The 18,817-nt window shown below is 45.6% G+C and overlaps 1 protein-coding gene across 1 annotated transcript; it reads left to right on the top strand.

The window, feature by feature from the left end:
- Positions 1–881: 881 nt before the first annotated feature.
- On the top strand, positions 882–6,272 carry LOC125508002 (BTB/POZ domain-containing protein NPY4-like). Its single transcript, XM_048672546.1, has 5 exons — positions 882–1,099; positions 1,627–1,991; positions 3,710–3,779; positions 4,085–5,257; positions 5,376–6,272. The coding sequence occupies exons 2-5, from the start codon at positions 1,933–1,935 to the stop codon at positions 5,940–5,942; spliced, it is 1,869 nt and encodes a 622-aa protein (XP_048528503.1). The 5' UTR covers positions 882–1,099; positions 1,627–1,932; the 3' UTR covers positions 5,943–6,272.
- Positions 6,273–18,817: the final 12,545 nt, after the last annotated feature.

The following is an 18,817-nucleotide window of genomic DNA, read 5'->3' on the forward strand; positions in this document are numbered from 1 at the left end:
ATGATGCAGCCCCTCATTACTGAAGAGGAGTTGCAATTGTTCAGCGTTCCCATACCAAGGAGCGATCCCACCACACAGACAATAGAAGCCTTCCGGTAGGCTACCCTAGTCGCCCAACTACAGTTACAGAAAAACACGATGGTGGTCGCCGCGCAGAAGGCACGACGGCAAGAAACGATGAACAATGAGAGGCGACGCCGAGCTCTTCGCCAGCCAAGGGCAACCACTAATGCCCTCGTGGCCCAAGGTCGCGAGGTGGGCATAAGTTTCGATGAGCCTATGGACACCACCCTACTCCAAACACCAGCCCGCGGCCTCCAAGCCACCGCGGTGCTAGACGACACGCTACATGATAAGCCAGGAGGCAGAAGATCATTGCAAGTCTTAGAAGGATACTCCGCAACACCATCGAGCTCCAGGAGAATATCGGTGAGTCCAGGCAATGCCTGGCCGGCACTAACAACGTCCTTTTAGTTGTAAGACACCCGCCCCAAGACAACCGCCAGGGATAAGTACCCCGGCCTGTTGCCCCAGCAGCGGACGAGGTCGAAAACCTCCAACAAGCAATCCCCGCCGTCACCAAACGGAACCCGACAACACTTCCACGTGGCTGTGTGTAAGTAGGGCATAATTTTGTTATGGTATGTATGTATGTATCACCTTATGCTACATTTTAAGTTAGTAATAAAAATTGTTGCCCTTTATTAAAAGAAAATCTAAAAGCATGGTTAATTTTACTCAAAACTAAAGAAAAGAAAATTGTTTGTGCCAGCATGCAGCGGAGACGAGGGAGCAGTGATCTCTGGGGGCAGAACAGTCCATTCTCCGGCCCCACCCAATGGCACATTGCCATTGCCATTTGCCACCCCCCACCGCCGCTAGCTTTTAAAGCTAAACTAACTCCATTACTCCTTGCTTTGGAGTAGTCGCAAAGCGAGTCTTGTCCCGAGAACACACACAGAACCTGAATCACGCAGATGTCCGCTTGATTGACTGCTCCTCCCATTTCCGTCCGTGCGCGAGCGCGATCTTGGGCGCTTCCGCTCTGCCTCTCCTGGAAATTCTCCGTTCTCGCGGTTCTCCATATCCCTGGCCAAAGGTAATCTCCTCCATTTTTTATCCCCTTTGCTTCCGTTTCTGTACGCAGTTCTTCTCCTGGAATGTGAATCTTGCATTGACGATTTTGTGCGTCTCTCTCACTTTCCCAGTGTATTCATCCCTTGCTTCAAACAAAATCAAGCTTTATCACGCATTTGTTGTATATTTTCAGCTCTATACGCAGTTCATATTCTCGCCATTTTCTTGAATTTACAGTGTGTGTTTTTTTCTGTTTCTCCCCATCTTATTTTTTGGTACAGCAAAAGCAACGGTTTGCACAAGACCGTTCTGCGGCTTCTTTATTTATTCTCCGATTGACTGCATTCATGTGCAAATTCCTTTAAAAAGTCCAACTTTGGTTTTATTTTTCCGGTGCCCATTCATGTGGGTTTCTCCACTGCAACCTGATAAGATTCCAGCCTCACTAGTGCTTGTTCCCATGGTCTCCCTACACCCCATCCCTCCTTGCCTCACCAATTATTCCCGCTGTCCCCTCACCCCAAGGTGCTGCTCCGTGCTGCTTTGCAGGTGCTGCTTGTGTGATCCAGCTTTGGGGGAGTTCTTGGATTCCTGGCATTGTGCTCTCGTGGACCCAGAGCTCCACAAGATTGTTGAAATAGTTTGCCAATCTAGAGAGAGAGAGATATCCTACTTTAATTGGTTTCTTGGCCTTGGCAATGCCATGAGCAAGGGGAACACCAAGACCTAGATCTTTACAGCTTTATAGCTCAGGGATCTTGTCACTTCGTGCTTCTTCGTTCTGATCTGTGGTGATTGGATTGGAGACAAGGAGAAGACAGAGAGGGGATTCAGGTTACTCTCAGTTGTGTGAAGATGAAGTATATGAAGCTTGGAGCAAAGCCAGATGTCTTTCAGACAGAGGGGAATATCAGGTGAACTAATGCATATTGTTTGACTTCTCACTCTGGTTTATTATTTTTTCTACTGATTTGATCACTTGTGGTCTAGCTTCTATTTTCAGCCTGTAGTCCATGAGTTGTAGTTGATCCATTTGTGTACATAAAAGTGGCTGTACGCTCATATTCCTGATTAAACTTTACTGCCATCCTTAGTTCTCTATTTGTCCAAAGTTAGCAGGGATCTGCTTCTCTTATTTGTGTACATGAGTTAATATGAGATAGGCCTATTTTCTATTATTATTAAATACAAACATAACAGGTACATGTTCTAAAAAAGTATATGGTACAAAAGAAAAACTACAGACCTTGGGACAAAGTTTTAACGCGACAGAAACCAACTTAACTTGATGTTGTTCCTCTGTAATCTATGCTGAGTTGCAGTTGTTACTTTGTTAGCGAACTTCAAAATCGTCTACTCCAAGATAGTAACTCTTGAAGTTTTGTCTTGCAAACACCCTGAGTACTTAGCTGCAAACTTAAGTTAGAAGTATGATTATGGGTTTTGTTGGGCAGATCTTTGTACTACCCATGTCAAGCAAGTTTGAATGCTTGATCTTATTAAAGCTATACTAGCTATATTAGTATTTCGTAGTTTGTAGCAATGGTATAACAAGCAGCCGGGTCTACTCTAAATTACAAAACATTTGCAGTGAAGTGTGTACTATTATTATTGTTCATTCGACAATGATTGGCACCAAAAGGTTATGTGTGAAAGAGAGTGCTGTTTGTGTTAAGCAGTGGGTTTTCATGATCGCGCTCAAAAGGCTCTCGATACAATTGATCTCCTTTACAGATACATCTTCTCTGATTCTTTGCCAATGGCATGTCTTCTTACGTTTTCTGTATACTTCAGATTCAGAGCATGTGCCAATTTCCTCGTATATATTTCTTCTAGCATGTTCAGTGTTCATGGGTTGGTGGTGGTGTGGTCCATTTTGAAAATGAAGTTCCATTTGTTGTCAGATCATTTTCCTTGGACCACTTAGTAGTCTGATTAGTTATACCTGTCATATACACATGGCTACCTTTCATGAATTTGCTTTCTTCACTTTATATCTTTGCCCTTGGTACTTTATTTAGGCTATCACTCTGCCATTCCTTTTCTTACTCTTAGCCAATTCAGCGAGTGGATGAGTTTGTTATGTCATTTCATGTTATAGTTCAGATTCTAGGGATCTTTGCTTTATGTCTCATTCTTTTTCCCAAAACATGTTTTCTTCCTCCGCCGTGTGTGATCATTTTTCCTTGCAATTATTGCGGTCCCGATTCTCTGAACCAACATGGTCCTAAAACAAACCTATGAATTAGTTTATCATTCATTCTCATTCTCATTAACTCCATTACTATTTCTGATGTAGATTTGCATGAGACTCCATTGTGCAACATATCTATTTGTCTTAAAGTTACTGGATGCCCAATTTGACAAATCATTGACACATTTCAGTATCAGAAAATCTTCAAGATGCTCATGTCTTGAAAATATACTAGTGATGTTTGCCTATGATGATGTCAAAGGTGTCATTGAAAATATGCATGCAAACACTTTAAATACTAAGCATTTTTATTCTATTTTCATCTCCAAAATTTTAATCATTTTGCAACCTTGTATGTTCGTCTTGTATGCTGTACACTTCTATGTCATGTCGTGTCTCAGTTTGCACTACATTTATATGTTGGAATGTCTTTTGTAGGTTTGTGGCAACTGAACTGGCGACGGATATTGTTATCACTGTAGGAGATGTCAAGTTTTATCTTCATAAGGTACAATTTCACTTTTCTTTTTGATCAAGCGTTCAAATGCCCCTCCACACTATTTTTGCTTCAAATGTGCACTTTCAAGTCCTTTCGATTATACAATTTTATATGTCAATTAGAGGGAGATAGAGTATATGTGATATCGTTTTTAGCATATACTGTTTTATGACCCCTTACATTGGTTGAAGTTAAAGCTTTTCGCATGAGTTTTTGACATATAATCCAGTAGAGTTAGTGACAGCTGATCCATATCCATTGCAATTCTGTCCTTGGTTAAATAGTACTGACATTGTTGTTCAAATTGCGTGCAGTTCCCACTTTTGTCCAAGAGTTCCCGTCTGCAAACATTGGTTGCCTCCACGGACGAGGAAGGCAACGATGAAGTAGACATTTCTGACATCCCCGGTGGACCTTCAGCATTTGAAATCTGTGCAAAGTTCTGCTATGGTATGACCGTCACGCTGAACGCGTACAACGTCCTCGCGGCCCGCTGCGCGGCCGAGTTTCTCGAAATGTTCGAGACGATCGACAAAGGGAACCTCATCTACAAGATTGATGTGTTCCTCTCCTCCAGCATATTCCGCACCTGGAAGGACTCGATCATCGTGCTGCAGACAACAAGGTCGCTCCTTCCCTGGTCAGAGAACCTGAAGGTGATCAACCACTGTGTGGACTCCATCGCGGCCAAGGCTTCCATCGACCCCTCGGAGGTCGACTGGTCGTACACCTACAACCGGAAGAAGCTGCCGTCGGAGAGCGACCCCGACTCGCACTGGAACGGCGTGAGGAAGCAGCTGACGGTGCCCAGGGACTGGTGGGTGGAGGACATCTGCGACCTCGAGATGGGCTTGTACAAGAAGGTGATCCTGGCCATCAAGGCCAAGGGGAGAACCGCCGGCGAGGTGGTCGGAGAAGCGCTGCGAGCCTACGCGTACCGAAGGCTGTTCAGCACCTTGGACAGTGCTGCGAGCAACGGGCTTGACTGCACACGGCACCGTGCGGCTCTTGAGACCATCATTTCTCTGCTGCCACCTGAGAGAGGCTCCGTCTCCTGCGGCTTCCTGCTCAAGCTGGTGAGAGCGGCGTGCTTACTGGGGTCAGACGAGACCTTGCGCGGCGACCTGGTAAAGAGGATCGGCTCGCAGCTGGACAGAGCTTCCGTCTCTGATCTTCTGATACCCGCGAGCTCCGACGAGAATGCTCTCTACAATGTTGACCTGGTGTCCTCGATACTGGAGGAGTTCATGGTGCAGCGCAACGGCGATGATGAAGCATTGGAGGACGGTGAGAGCTACCCGGCCTCTTTGGTCTCTGGCGGCGACTCGGAGCTCGCGTTGGTGAGGCTGGTCGACGGGTATCTAGCCGAGATCGCCAAAGACCCCAATCTCCCTCTCCAAAAGTTCATCGCCATCGCTGAAATGGCGCCCCTCGCGGCTCGGCCGACCCACGATGGGCTCTACCGCGCCATTGACATGTATCTCAAGGTACGTACCTACACACTTGCCCATTTACATACTAGTATTGGATTGGATCATCATGTTCATGTGTTTGTTTGTTGGAGCTCAGTCAGAACTTTGAACTGAAATAATGTGTCATGTGCAGGAGCATCCGAGCCTGACGAAGAGTGAGAAGAAGAGGCTGTGCGGGCTCATGGACTGCAAGAAGCTGACCGCCGAGGCGAGCTCCCACGCCGTGCAGAACGAGCGCCTCCCTCTGCGCTTGGTCGTGCAGGTCCTCTTCTTCGAGCAGCTCCGAGCATCGGCCTCCGCCGAGGCGGCAGCGTCTGATCACCACCCGTCCTCCGCCCTGCGCTCGCTCCTCCCCGGAGAGAACGGCAACTCGTATGGCAGCTCCAGGTCGGCCGCCACGACGGCCACGACCGAGGACGACCAGTGGGGCGGCGGCATGGCGCCAGCGTCCGGCGACACCAGCTCCTTCCGGTCGATGAGCGGCCTGGGCAACAACAAGAGCGGAGGGAACGGCGGCAAGGCGGCGGCCAAGGGCCCGCTGCAGATGCCGAGGAAGATGCTGAGCAAGCTGTGGTCCGGCAAGGCGAGCAGCGGGGAGAACAGCGCCGGCTCCGACACGTCGGAGAGCCCCGGCTCCGTCAACCTCGAGGCCGAGACCAAGTCCACGCATTCGCGGAACACCAGGCATTCCGTCTCGTAGGCCGCTGCCTTGGCATTCTTACTTTTTCTCTTTCTTCCTGTTCAGGGCGAGCCTGGCCATGGAGGTCTCGCTGCTGAATTGAATTCGTGTGGAATGGTTCCACCTGCCAAGGATGATCATCACCCTCAAAGTTAGTGTATTGTTTGGTTGATTTTTGGTGTCTATACAGAAATAAAATCTGGTTTGGGGTTGCTAAAAGCATGGGAGCGCCTTGCATGGCATGGCATCGTGAAGCAATGCTTCAATCTAGTAGCACATGAGGGTGATCATCCTTGTCAGGTGAGATGTAGCAAATCCGGATCGGAGATCTCTCGTCTCGCCCCCGACAAACCACAAGTCTCTCCCAGCGACTGCTAGCATGCTTGTCTCCGACTAAGCCAACAGCCCCCCCCCCCCCCCCCCCCCCCCCCCCCCCCCCCCCCCCCCCCCGCCCAAGACTGTTTTTTAGCGCCGGCGCCAAAAAATCGGCCCAATCACGCTCCCACGAGCCTGTTTTTCATCGAATTGGCGCCGGCGCACTCAACCCGAACCCGGCGCGCTGGGGGGCGCCGGCTCGAACATTTTGACGCGAAAGAGTGGCGGGACCGGCGCATCAGCGAGACGAAGGCTGGTCGTCCTCATCGTTTCGGTTTTTCTGTGGAGAATCAATGCCAAGGCTGCCGCGGTTTTTTTCTGTGCATTTTATTCGTGTAAAAAACGTCTAAATTTCGCCGAAATATGTCGTGTTTGTTGAAATTTGGCCTAAATATGTCGTGTTTGCTGAAATTTGTGTTGGAGAACATAGCAGAATTTAAAATTTTCTACGCATCACCAAGATCAATCTATCGAGTTATCTAGCAACAAGGGAAAGGGGAGTGCATCTACATACACTTGTAGATCGCAAGCGGAAGCGTTCAAGAGAACGGGGTTGATAGAGTCGTACTCGTCGTGATCCAAATCACCGATGACCGAGCGCCGAACGGACGACACCTCCGCGTTCAACACACGTACGGTTGGGAAGACGTCTCCTCCAACTTGATCCAGCAAAGGGGAAGGAGAGGTTGATAGAGATTCAACAGCACGACGGCGTGGTGGTGGAAGCAACGATGATCTCGGTAGGGCTTCGCCAAGCTTAGCGAGAGGGAGAGGTGTCACGGGAGGGAGAGGGAGGCGCCAGGGGCTAGGGTGCGGCTGCCCTCCCTCCCTCCCACTATATATAGGACCCCTAGGGGGGCGCCGGCCCTAGGAGATCCAATCTCCAAGGGGGGCGGCGGCCAAGGGGGTGGCTTGCCCCCCAAGCCAAGTGGGGCGCCCCCCCACCCCTAGGGTTTCCAACCCTAGGCGCATGGGGAGGCCCATGGGGGGCGCACCAGCCCACCAGGGGCTAGTTTCCTTCCCCACTTCAGTCCATGGGGCCCTCCGGGATAGGTGGCCCCATCCGGTGGACCCCGGGGACCCTTCCGATGGTCCCGGTACAATACCGCTGACCCCTGAAACTTTTCTGATGGCCGAAACTGGACTTCCTATATATAATTCTTCACCTCCGGACCATTCCGGAACTCCTTGTGACGTCCGGGATCTCATCCGGGACTCCGAACAACTTTCGGGTTACCGCATACTAATATCTCAACAACCCTAGCGTCACCGAACCTTAAAGTGTGTAGACCCTACGGGTTCGGGAGACACGCAGACATGACCGAGACGACTCTCCGGTCACTAACCAACAGTGGGATCTGGATACCCATATTGGCTCCCACATGCTTCTCGATGATCTCATCGGATGAACCACGATGTCGAGGATTCAATCAATCCCGTATACAATTCCCTTTGTCAATCGGTACGTTACTTGCCCGAGACTCGATCGTCAGTATCCCAATACCTCGTTCAATCTCGTTACCGGCAAGTCACTTTACTCGTATCGTAATGCATGATCCCGTGATCAACCACTTGGTCACATTGAGCTCATTATGATGATGCATTATCGAGTGGGCCCAGAGATACCTCTCCGTCATACGGAGTGACAAATCCCAGTCTCGATTCGTGCCAACCCAACAGACACTTTCGGAGATACCCGTAGTGCACCTTTATAGTCACCCAGTTACGTTGTGACGTTTGGCACACCCAAAGCACTCCTACGGTATCCAGGAGTTACACAATCTCATGGTCTAAGGAAATGATACTTGACACTCGGAAAAGCTCTAGCAAACGAACTACACGATCTTTGAGCTATGCTTAGGATTGGGTCTTGTCCATCACATCATTCTTCTAATGATGTGATCCCGTTATCAATGACATCTAATGTCCATAGTCAGGAAACCATGACTATCTTTTGATCAACGAGCTAGTCAACTAGAGGCTCACTAGGGACGTGTTGTGGTCTATGTATTCACACATGTATTACGATTTTCGGATAACACAATTATAGCATGAACAATAGAAAATTATCATGAACAAGGAAATATAATAATAACCATTTTATTATTGCCTCTAGGGCATATTTCCAACAGTCTCCCACTTGCACTAGAGTCAATAATCTAGTTACATTGTGATGAATCGAACACCCATAGAGTTCTGGTGTTGATCATGTTTTGCTCTAGGGAGAGGTTTAGTCAACGGATCTGCCACATTCAGATCCGTATGTACTTTACAAATATCAATGTCTTCATTTTGAACACTTTCACGAATGGAGTTAAAGCGACGCTTGATATGCCTGGTCTTCCTGTGAAACCTGGGCTCCTTGGCAAGGGCAATAACTCCAGTGTTGTCACAGAAGAGAATCATCGGGCCCAACGCATTGGGAATGACTCCTAGGTCGGTAATGAACTCCTTCACCCAGATTGCTTCTTGTGCTGCCTCCGAGGCTGCCATGTACTCCGCTTCACATGTAGATCCCGCCACAACGCTTTGCTTGCAACTGCACCAGCTTACTGCCCCACCATTCAAAATATACATGTATCTGGTTTGTGACTTAGAGTCATCCAGATCTGTGTCGAAGCTAGCATTGACGCAACCCTTTACGACGAGCTCTTCGTCACCTTCATAAACGAGAAACATATCCTTAGTCCTCTTCAGGTACTTCAGGATATTCTTGACCGAACTGTGGGGACGTCTGGGGCCCGACGGCTGGGGACGTATCGTCCCCACGCCAAAAAAACCGCCGGCTCGCCCCCAAGAGGCGATTTTCGGCGCGTCTTGGGGGCGCAACGGCTGGAGATGCTCTAAGCATCGCCTGGAGGTTACGGCCCCCCCGACTGTGATGCAGGCGACAGTGCTAGGCGGGTACGACGGCGGCGGACAACAGGGTCTCGGCTACGGCGACCATGTCCATGGCGGGTGAGGTCAAACTGAGAACTACGACGCCGGCTTTAGGGGTTGCTCCAGCAGGAATTTCTCATGCGTTGGGGCTCCCCACGACCACTACGGCGACGGGGGGACTACAACCAGTGGTGGAGCGAGGAAAGTTGTATTAGGGCATGTACAATGGTTGATAAAATAGTCTTATCTTAAATCTTACATGTAATTTAGAGATAACAAAAAAGAATATCTACAATGGGCCATCTCTTAGTCTTATCTTCAATAACTAGCTATTCCTAAAAACGTGGTGAGACATATTATGCTAAGAGATCATCTCTTGTCTTCTCTTATGAGTTCTCTCTCCTCCACCTCATCATTTATCCTACGTGGCACTTCGAAAATAGCATCATTGTACATGCCCTTAGTGGGGCCGAAATGCTGTTAAAATAAGCTGGGAGGGCCAAGGAATTGAAAAAAGAGGGTCGTGCTACGCATGGGCCGGCGCAGTCTATGAGACGCCTGATAAGACCAATCTTCCGATCAAGCATCATCGTCACTTTTGCAATAGAAGTCGTGTTGCGATAACCCTTTTTGCAACACATGTCTTGTTGCAAGAATATTTAAAACAAAGGTTGTGTTGCAGATTTCTTTTATTTTTTATTTGCAATAGAGGTCTTGTTGCAGGATATTTTTGAATTTTTTTTTTGCAAAAGAGCTCTTGTTGTAAAAAAAATTAGCAACAGATGTCTTGTTGCAGAAAGTCACCGTGTTGCATTGCTTGCAGTCATGGCCTCGAGCAGGAGCTCGGTCTAGTTGGGGAAGGGAGAAGGGGTGTTGCGTACACGATAATGGTAATAATGGAGGCGATGCAGCATGGAGTCGGAGCGGCATAGTTGGGTGAAGGTGGCCGGAGCGTGCTCGAGCGACCATGGCCGTTGGTCGCGAGCAGACACGATGAGAGGCGACATCGTCGGTGTGCTGCGTGAAATCAGCAACAGCACATAGAGATTGTATCGCTACGGCATCACTACACCGAGTCAATAAAATACATCGTTAATCGAAAAAGATGAAGTAAATGCGTGATAAATGTTGCGCCACACACTTTGTTTGGGAAGTGTTAAATGGTGTGTCATGTATTCTTATTTTGTGTTTGGTTGTGCTCTGGACTTTTTTCGACTATTCTATAAGAATGGTATCAAACTTCAAAATAAAGATGATTGTGTGCATCAGCCGACACAGAAGCCCGATTCTTCACCTTTTCGAAAAGAAAAACTTATGTATACATCCTTTTCACAAACTGTATAAGGGTAGTATAGTCATTTGACCATAACGTATACACACTTCCGTATGTGACGCGTACGAACTGTTCGTAGACGTACATAGCAGATCCGCCGGCCCATCAGACAAACTGGAACTTATTGCATATTCAGACGATCGCCAATGCGTTGCGCCCGGCTTGGGGAAACCCTAGAGGATTGGTGTTCCGCCCGGCGGGTGAGAACATGTTCATTGCAGAGTTTGAGTCCCAACGTGATCGCGATCACGTGTGGGAGGGATCGCCGTGGCATATAAGCAAGCACACAGTTGTTCTCACGGAATTTAAAGAGTGTATGCGGCCGTCTGAGCTGCAGTTTGAGAACCTTCAGATTTGGGTTAGGGTCCCAAATTTACCTTTCAATTTGCGGAATGATGTGATGGGAAAAGCAGTGGCCAAACAAATCGATAATAATGCATCATCTGTGCAATTCGACCCAGTTGGTGGGTACCTTCGAGCTAGGGTTACCATTGATGTAAGAAAGCCTCTTCGCAGGTGGATCTTAATTGATTATGCAGCAAGAGGTGGGAGGAACTGGTATGATATTCAATATGAGCAAGTACCAAATTTCTGTTTCTCATGCGGGCGACTGGGACATTCTGACCTTCATTGTCCGACTCCTGGTAAGCGTGATGAAAATGGTGAGCTGCCTTTTAAAACAAGCCTGAGAGCGCCAGAGGAGAAGAAAAAAGGTGTGTCTAATGATAGCTCGTCCAAGGAGCAACAGTCTAGCCAAAGTAGCACTAAAGATGCTCGTGCTACAAACGCTAGAGCTGATCCCAGTCCGGAGGTTAACTCGCCTAAAAAGAAGCATGATCAGAGGAATAAGAGAAAGGGGGGGCTCATGGAACGAAGCAAGTTTATCGACAGATCACTTTGCCTCCGACTGATCAACCGCAGAAACCACAAATGAATGAAACCACAAATGTTGTGGTGGTGTTTACAGCGGGCGAGGTGCGTTCGGATGGTGATGAGAAGGAGTCAGGGAGGGAGCCAGAAACCAAAAAGAAAAAAACTGACTCCCACTAACTCTCAAAACTCAGGATGTTCGGCGGCGGCTGCAGAGCAGCCCCGCCGAGAATGATGAGTTGCCTCAGCTGGAACTGGCAGGGGCTTGGGAACCCCGAGGCAGTTCAGGAGCTTCGCAGCATTGTGAAGCAGGAAGGGCCCGGTCTCTTATTTCTCATGGAGACCAAAATTTCAGCCAAGCGAGTGGAGAATCTACAGAACTCTCTTGGTTTTGCGGGATGTTTTGCGGTGAGCAGCGTTGGACTCAGTGGGGGACTAAGTTTGTTCTGGTCTGCTGAGCTAGATGTTGAACTCAAAAATTATAGTTCTGCCCATATCGATGTTATGGTGTAGAGGAAAAATGATACGTCCAAAAAATGGCGTGTCACAGGATTCTATGGAGCTCCGCGCGTGGAAGATAGATGCCACAGTTGGAGATTCATGAGAACTTTGTTTGCTATCCGGCATGAAGCATGGATGTGTATTGGGGATTTTAACGAAACATTATTCGGCTCCGAACACTTTTCTCTCTCACCAAGACTTGAGTGGCAGATGAAAGCGTTCCGGAAAGTAATGGATGAGTGTGCAATGGTTGACTTGGGCTGGTCAGGCATGGAATATACATGGGATAATAGGCAGTCGGGTAGATCAAATGTTAAAGCCCGGATGGACAGAGCCTTTGGCAACACAGCACTTACTGATTTATTTGCAAATGTCAAAGTTCGGCACATTGTTGCTGCGGAGTCAGATCACTGTTTTGTCTTAGCAGATCTAAGGGAAAACTAACTTCCAGTGTACATCGAGGGCCCAAACCCTTTCGATATGAGGACATGTGGCAGACACATGCGGATTATGACCAGCTCATACTAGACTCTTGGCAGAAGGGGTCGGGTCGGCACGGCCTAGGTGGCGTGGTTGAGGCCCTGAACAACTTACAGACACAGTTATCTGCATGGGGTAAAAGGGAGTTTGGTCGTCTTGCTCGCAAACGTAAGTTACGTGAACAGCTAACACGGCTGCGAAGTCGATCTGTGGGCAGTGGGCCGTCCGAGGAGGAGAAAGCGATTGTGAAGAAGCTAAGACTTGCCCTGCACCAAGAAGAGATTTGGGCCCGACAGCGGTCTAGAGTACCATGGCTGCGTGAAGGAGACAGGAACATGAGATATTTCCATGCCCAAATGTCTCAGCGTAAGCGCATGAACCGGATCGAGAAACTTGAACGCTCGGATGGTACTATGTGCACCACTCCTGAGGAGGATCGGGAAGAGGTCCAAAGTTTTTTCGAAAATTTATACATGTCTCAAGGTTTTCGGCAGATGGAAGATCTGCTCGAGTATGTACCCAGCAGAGTTACGGACCGGATGAATTACGAGCTGCAAAAGCCATACAGGGCGGCAGAAGTTAAAAAAGCTCTGTTTCAAATGGCACCGTCAAAAGCCCCAGGAGTCGATGGGTTCACCGCGGGATTTTTTCAGCGACACTGGAATCTCCTAAAGGATGACATAATTCCAGCGGTGCTCAATTTCTTGAATGGTGGTGAATTGCCAGCAGGTATGAATGACACATCCATCACCCTAATACCCAAGGTACGTTTTCCACAAAAGATTTCCTAATATCGCCCGATCTCTCTTTGCTCCGTCCTGTATAAAGTTGCTGCCAAAGCGATCACTAATTGGCTGAGAGAGTTTTTGGATGATATTATTGGATCGGAGCAGAGCGCATTCATCCCGGGTCGCTTGATAACAGACAATGTCTTAATCGCGTATGAAAGCGTGCATGCCATGAAGAGAAGGAAGAAGGGAGGAAATGCTGCTTCTGCTATTAAGTTAGATATGATGAAAGCCTATGATCGCGTTGAGTGGCACTACCTCGAAGCGATTATGCTAAAGTTGGGGTTTGGAATGGAATTTGTTCGTCTCATTATGAAGTGCGTAACTTCAGTGCGGTTTGCTATTCGAGTAAATGGCGAGCTTCTCCCTTTCTTCTCTCCCTCGGGGGGGTTCCGTCAGGGTGACCCCGTATCACCTTACTTGTTTCTGCTTTGTGCTGAGGGCCTCACTTCACAGCTGAATTTCTATGGAGGGGCTTATATCGACAAAGGCATACGGGTTAGCTATCGATGTCCGTGGATCAATCACTTACTTTTTGCGGACGATAGCCTGATCTTCCTACAAGCTAAGGTGCAGAGTGCTTATCGGTTGAATGAGATTCTTCGTATCTATGTGGAGTGTTCTGGCCAAGCAGTGAATAAAGAAAAAAGTGCAATATTTTTTAGCCCAAACACTCATGATTCTACAAGGCTTTTACTAAAGCAAACGCTACAGATTTCAGTGGAAGCTTTTGGTGAACGCTACCTCGGCCTTCCAACAACTGTTGGTCGAGTTACTGGAGGAACTTTCGACCACATCGGGGAGAGGATTCGGTCAAAACTCCAAGGTGGAGTAGAGAGACTTATTTCATGCGCTGGAAGGGAAGTCAGAATTAAAGCAGTCGCCCAATCAATTCCCACATACAGTATGTCTTGCTTCCAGCTAACGAAAAAAGTGTGTAAGAAGTTGGCCTCACTTATGGCAAAATTCTGGTGGAGCAATAACCTTGATCGCCGGTCTTTACATTGGTTATCTTGGGATTCTTTGGCTGCACCAAAAGTTAAAGGAGGGATGGGATTCAAAGACTTACAACTCTTTAATTTAGCACTGCTCGGCAAGCATGGGTGGTGCTTGATGACGAATCCCAACTCTCTGTGTTCGGGGGTCTTGAAAGGAAGATATTTCCACTCCTGTGATTTCATGCAAGCCACTGCACCAAAGTTTTCTTCAGCTGTGTGGAGGGCTATAATCGCAGGCAGGGAAGCGTTGAAATCGGGCTTGCTTAAGCGCATTGGAAGCGGCACGACCGTTTCTATCTGGGAGGACAAATGGATCCCTGATACCAGAACTATGATTCCGGTTGCTCACATTGGTAATGCGCAGCTACAGCAAGTGTCTGATCTTATCGATCCTGAAACTTGGCTCTGGAAAGATCAGGTAATCAGAGAGAACTTCATACCATCAGATGCAGACGCCATTCTGAACATCCCCCTAAGGATTGGCGGTGGTGATGATATTCTGGCATGGGCTTTTGAGAGATCTGGTTCATACACTGTCAAGTCAGCTTACCGCGCTCTCGTGACTCAGAACGAGCATTTGGCTCTAGAGGAAGGGACGGTAGTCGAAGCATTAGCGACAGAGAAATAGTTATGGACCACATTATGTAAACTGAAGGTTCTGCCAAAAGTGAGAGTATTTTGGTGGAGGGTTTTACGAGGTATTCTGCCAATAGAATCCACACTCAAATATCGACATATAGCAACAGTGAGCCAGTGCAAAATATGTCAGCATGAAGATGAAGACATGATGCATGCATTGTTGAATTGTTCCCACGCGAGAGGGCTTTGGACTCAAGCTCCGGTTTGGCTTGGGGTAAAACGACCTGATCTACACCCTCTAACATGGTCAAATGATATCACTTGTGATCCCAAGTTCTCTGAGTCCGATCGAGCCAAACTGGTGACGATCATGTGGGCTATTTGGACGTCTAGAAATAATATAACTCATGATAAAGGTGGCCTCGACCCAATACAGTCCATGAAAATGACCAGAGATACTTTAGCTTTGCTTGATCTACCAAAGGCTCAGGCCCGGCTGCTTCCGGGCCATGGATGGAGGCCACCTGAGGAGGGGGAGGTCAAGATAAACACTGATGGCAGTGTTGCATTGGAAGCTCGAAGAGGAGGGGTGGGAGGAGTTGCTCGATCCCTTTCCACTTTCAGAGCTGCATGGTGTAAACCTTATCAGGGGATTACCGACCCCCTTATCTCTGAAACCCTAGCAATCCGGGACGGTGTCATATTTGCTAAGCTCAGGGGTTATGAGAGAGTCGTGATAGAATCCGACTGCCTGGAGGTCGTTAATCTCTGGAACTCGCGGCATGATGATAGGACTGTTGTGGCGCCCATCCTGTCCGAAATTTTGGAGCATTCTTCTAGTTTTAAGTCTTTCTGTATTCAATATATTTCGAGAACAGCCAACTACCTGCTCACCTATGTGCTAGACATGCAAGCACACTGGATGTAACAGAATGTTGGTTTGACTCTGCCCCTGGCATCATTGTAACTAGCCTCCTTGCAGATTCTGCAGGGGCTTCGATTGTTGAATAAAGCTCCAAATATTTCCCCGTAAAAAAAAGACAAACTGGAACACGTCCCCACTCCATCCTGGCCCTGGCCCATTTATTAATTTATAATTTTTTTAAGCTTCAAAAAATAAGTGGGTGAGGCAGTATCGAACACCCAACCTCTTGTTTTATGTATACCTACGGTAACCAACTAGGACAGCGCACCTCTTCCGCTTGGATTCTTCTTTTATTCATCTTGTTGTGTATTTTATCAGTTTGTTTTTCTTTTTTGCCTTTTTTTCTTCGGTTTATTTTTCTTTATTTCTTCTTATTTTTCTATTTTATTTTTTCATTTTCTTAAATTCGTGAACATTTTTTAAATCCCTGAACTTATCTTTTAAATATGTGATCTTTTTTCATATAAATGAATATTTTTCAATATCTCATACTTTTATCAATTTCAAGATTTTTTTTTCAAATTTTTTAACCTTTTTACTAATTATTTAACATTTTTTCAAGTTGATGAACTTTTTTGAATTTCACAAACTTTTATCAAATTCGTGAACTTTGTTTTGTCAAAATTGTGAACTTTTTTATTTTGCGATTTTTTTTCAAATTTGTGAACTTTTTGTCAAATTCTTAACCTTTTTCAAACCGATGAACTTTTTTCAATTCCACAAATTTTAGTCACACCAGGAAGCTTGCATTGCACGTCTCAGCTGACACATGTAATCATATATAGGATAACCTTCCCTAAAAATAATAGTTTAACCCTTTTGAAAATTTGAAATTTCACACAAAGTGTGTAGTACCTAATTCTTGGCATACATAATTTGAAATATCATTCTTCGTAAATCAATATTCCTTTCACGTACATTTCACCCAAACAATTTGAATACCTTATTTACTCAACAAAACAATATGAATACTCTTTTTATCGCATCAGCCAAATGTAGAGTGCATGCTTTCTGATATGCTATCTATTTAGGAATAGACATAGTAGTTCATAACCAGGCTGATAGCAAGTCCATCACCCAATTCTCCTCTGCTGAAGCAAGGTTACTTGCAAATTGCAATGCAAGGTTGGATGAGCTCGCATGACCTGACTCCAAGCAGAAACAGGGGAAAAAGAATTAGAGATTCATCTGAAAGTCCTAAGAAAACAATAGCACCCCAAAGACCATGTGCAAGGAAGGGTGTTCAGGTAGGGTGAGAAAGGTCCTTTTGAAAGCACGTTGATTTTCGACATCCGTCGAATGGCTCCAATTTTTTTCCACCAACTTATATGATAAATTCAAGGCATCGTGCCAAATTGTTTGGATTTTTAACAAGTTTTGCATTTTCTAGAGTTTTCTCGGTGAAAAAAAACTGTAAATGGGCGGACGTGTCACAACGGGCAAACGGTGTCGGAAGTTGTTCAAACCTGGCATGGATGTTTCATATATCCGTGTCAAGATGTTGCAAGAAGTCGGGGTTATTCATCCATTGAAAAAAAAACACCTATTGAGAGGAGTGGGCTAGACTAGGCCAAACGGGTGCATCAGTGAGCATGTAGTTTCTAATTAAGAATGCCTCTGTTATTTCCAATTTTTGGCATTATCAATCAACATGAACATTCTCCTATATCCTAACAATCTATTGAAATTAGTGAACAATTTATGGAATTTCAAATTGTGTATGAAAATTTTATAAACTTGAACACTTTTTCTAAAACTGTGGACAAATTCCCAACAATTGATATTATCCACAAATTGCAAACATTTATTAAATTTGTGGCCAAAAATGTAAACGTGAATAGTGTTTTTAATTTCAGAATATTTTTAAAAATTGTGAACAATGTTTGAAAATATGAACATTTTTGGCATTAAAAAAATATTTCAAATTTTTATATAGGTTTCAAAAAGGAGAAAAACAAATTAAGGAAAAAAGAAAAACTAAAAATAGAAAAGAAAAAAAAGCTTATGTTTTAGCCCAACTAGGCAATGCATCTTTCCTGTCGCGTGCCTGTTGGGCCTGCCCAGGCATTCATGGATTTGAAAAAGATCATGAATTTTAAAAACAGATGCTCACGAATTTGAAAAAAAAATCCCGGGCATTGGAAAAAGTTCATAAAGTTGAAAATAGTACTTGGATGTGTAAAAACGTTCACAGATTGAAAACAAAGTTCACGATATTAAAATAATATTTCCGAATTTGAAAAGTTCATGGATTTAAGAAAAGGTTCGCGATTTAGAAATAGTTTGTGATTTTTTAAAGAGAACTAAGATCAAAATAAAATTGAAAAATAAAAAGGAAAATGGGACAAACAAACCCCCCCAAAAAAGAAAACCACAATTTAAAAAAAAACATGTTTCGAAAGATGTTCAGAAATTGTTTGTGTTTCAAAATTTTGTTCACTTTCAAAGTAAAATTGTTCAAATTTCGTTCACAAATTCCAAAACTATTCAGCATTTTAAAATTGTTCGCATTTTTAAAATAAAAGATTCAGACTTTTTCAGAAAATATTTCATGTATATGTACGCTAGTGTGTTTTCTTATATATTGAGCTACCAAACGGGGCCTAAATGTATACTGTCATACTGGCTGAATATAGCTATCATTACACTACCAATTCAGAAGAAGAAAATGTAGCTAAAAGGACAAAGTATAGAGTTGGCTGATGAAAATTTGATGAAGTGGAATATACCTTCCGGATGAATGTATAATGTAGCGTGTATAATAACTCTATGGAGAACGTGGAAGGAGCAACACTACCAGATTATGCTAGTCAATCGTGTGCACCAATCCCTTCTATCTGACATTTCCCATGTCTTAATAAATCAACCTTGGAAATTAATTTCAGCACGGACGGCAGCAACTAAAAGTATTTTGTCAGAACCAGGATGTTATTTTACTTTCACATAGAGACAAGAGAGAGTAATGTCAACAATGACAGGGCACAACTAAACTATAGAGTTTAATAAATATGAATACCCCTCGCCCCCAGCAAGAACATTATTTAGCTAACTAATAACCCACCCTTGAAACCTCTATATAAGGCTTCGTAAGAAGTGGTTATCATCCCATCAAGCGACACAGCCAACATAGTTCAAACACACGCACACGTACCAAAAGTCACTAGAGA

The sequence above is a fragment of the Triticum urartu genome, chromosome 5, assembly GCF_003073215.2.
Source record: "Triticum urartu cultivar G1812 chromosome 5, Tu2.1, whole genome shotgun sequence".
In the NCBI taxonomy this organism is placed as follows: Eukaryota; Viridiplantae; Streptophyta; class Magnoliopsida; order Poales; family Poaceae; genus Triticum; species Triticum urartu.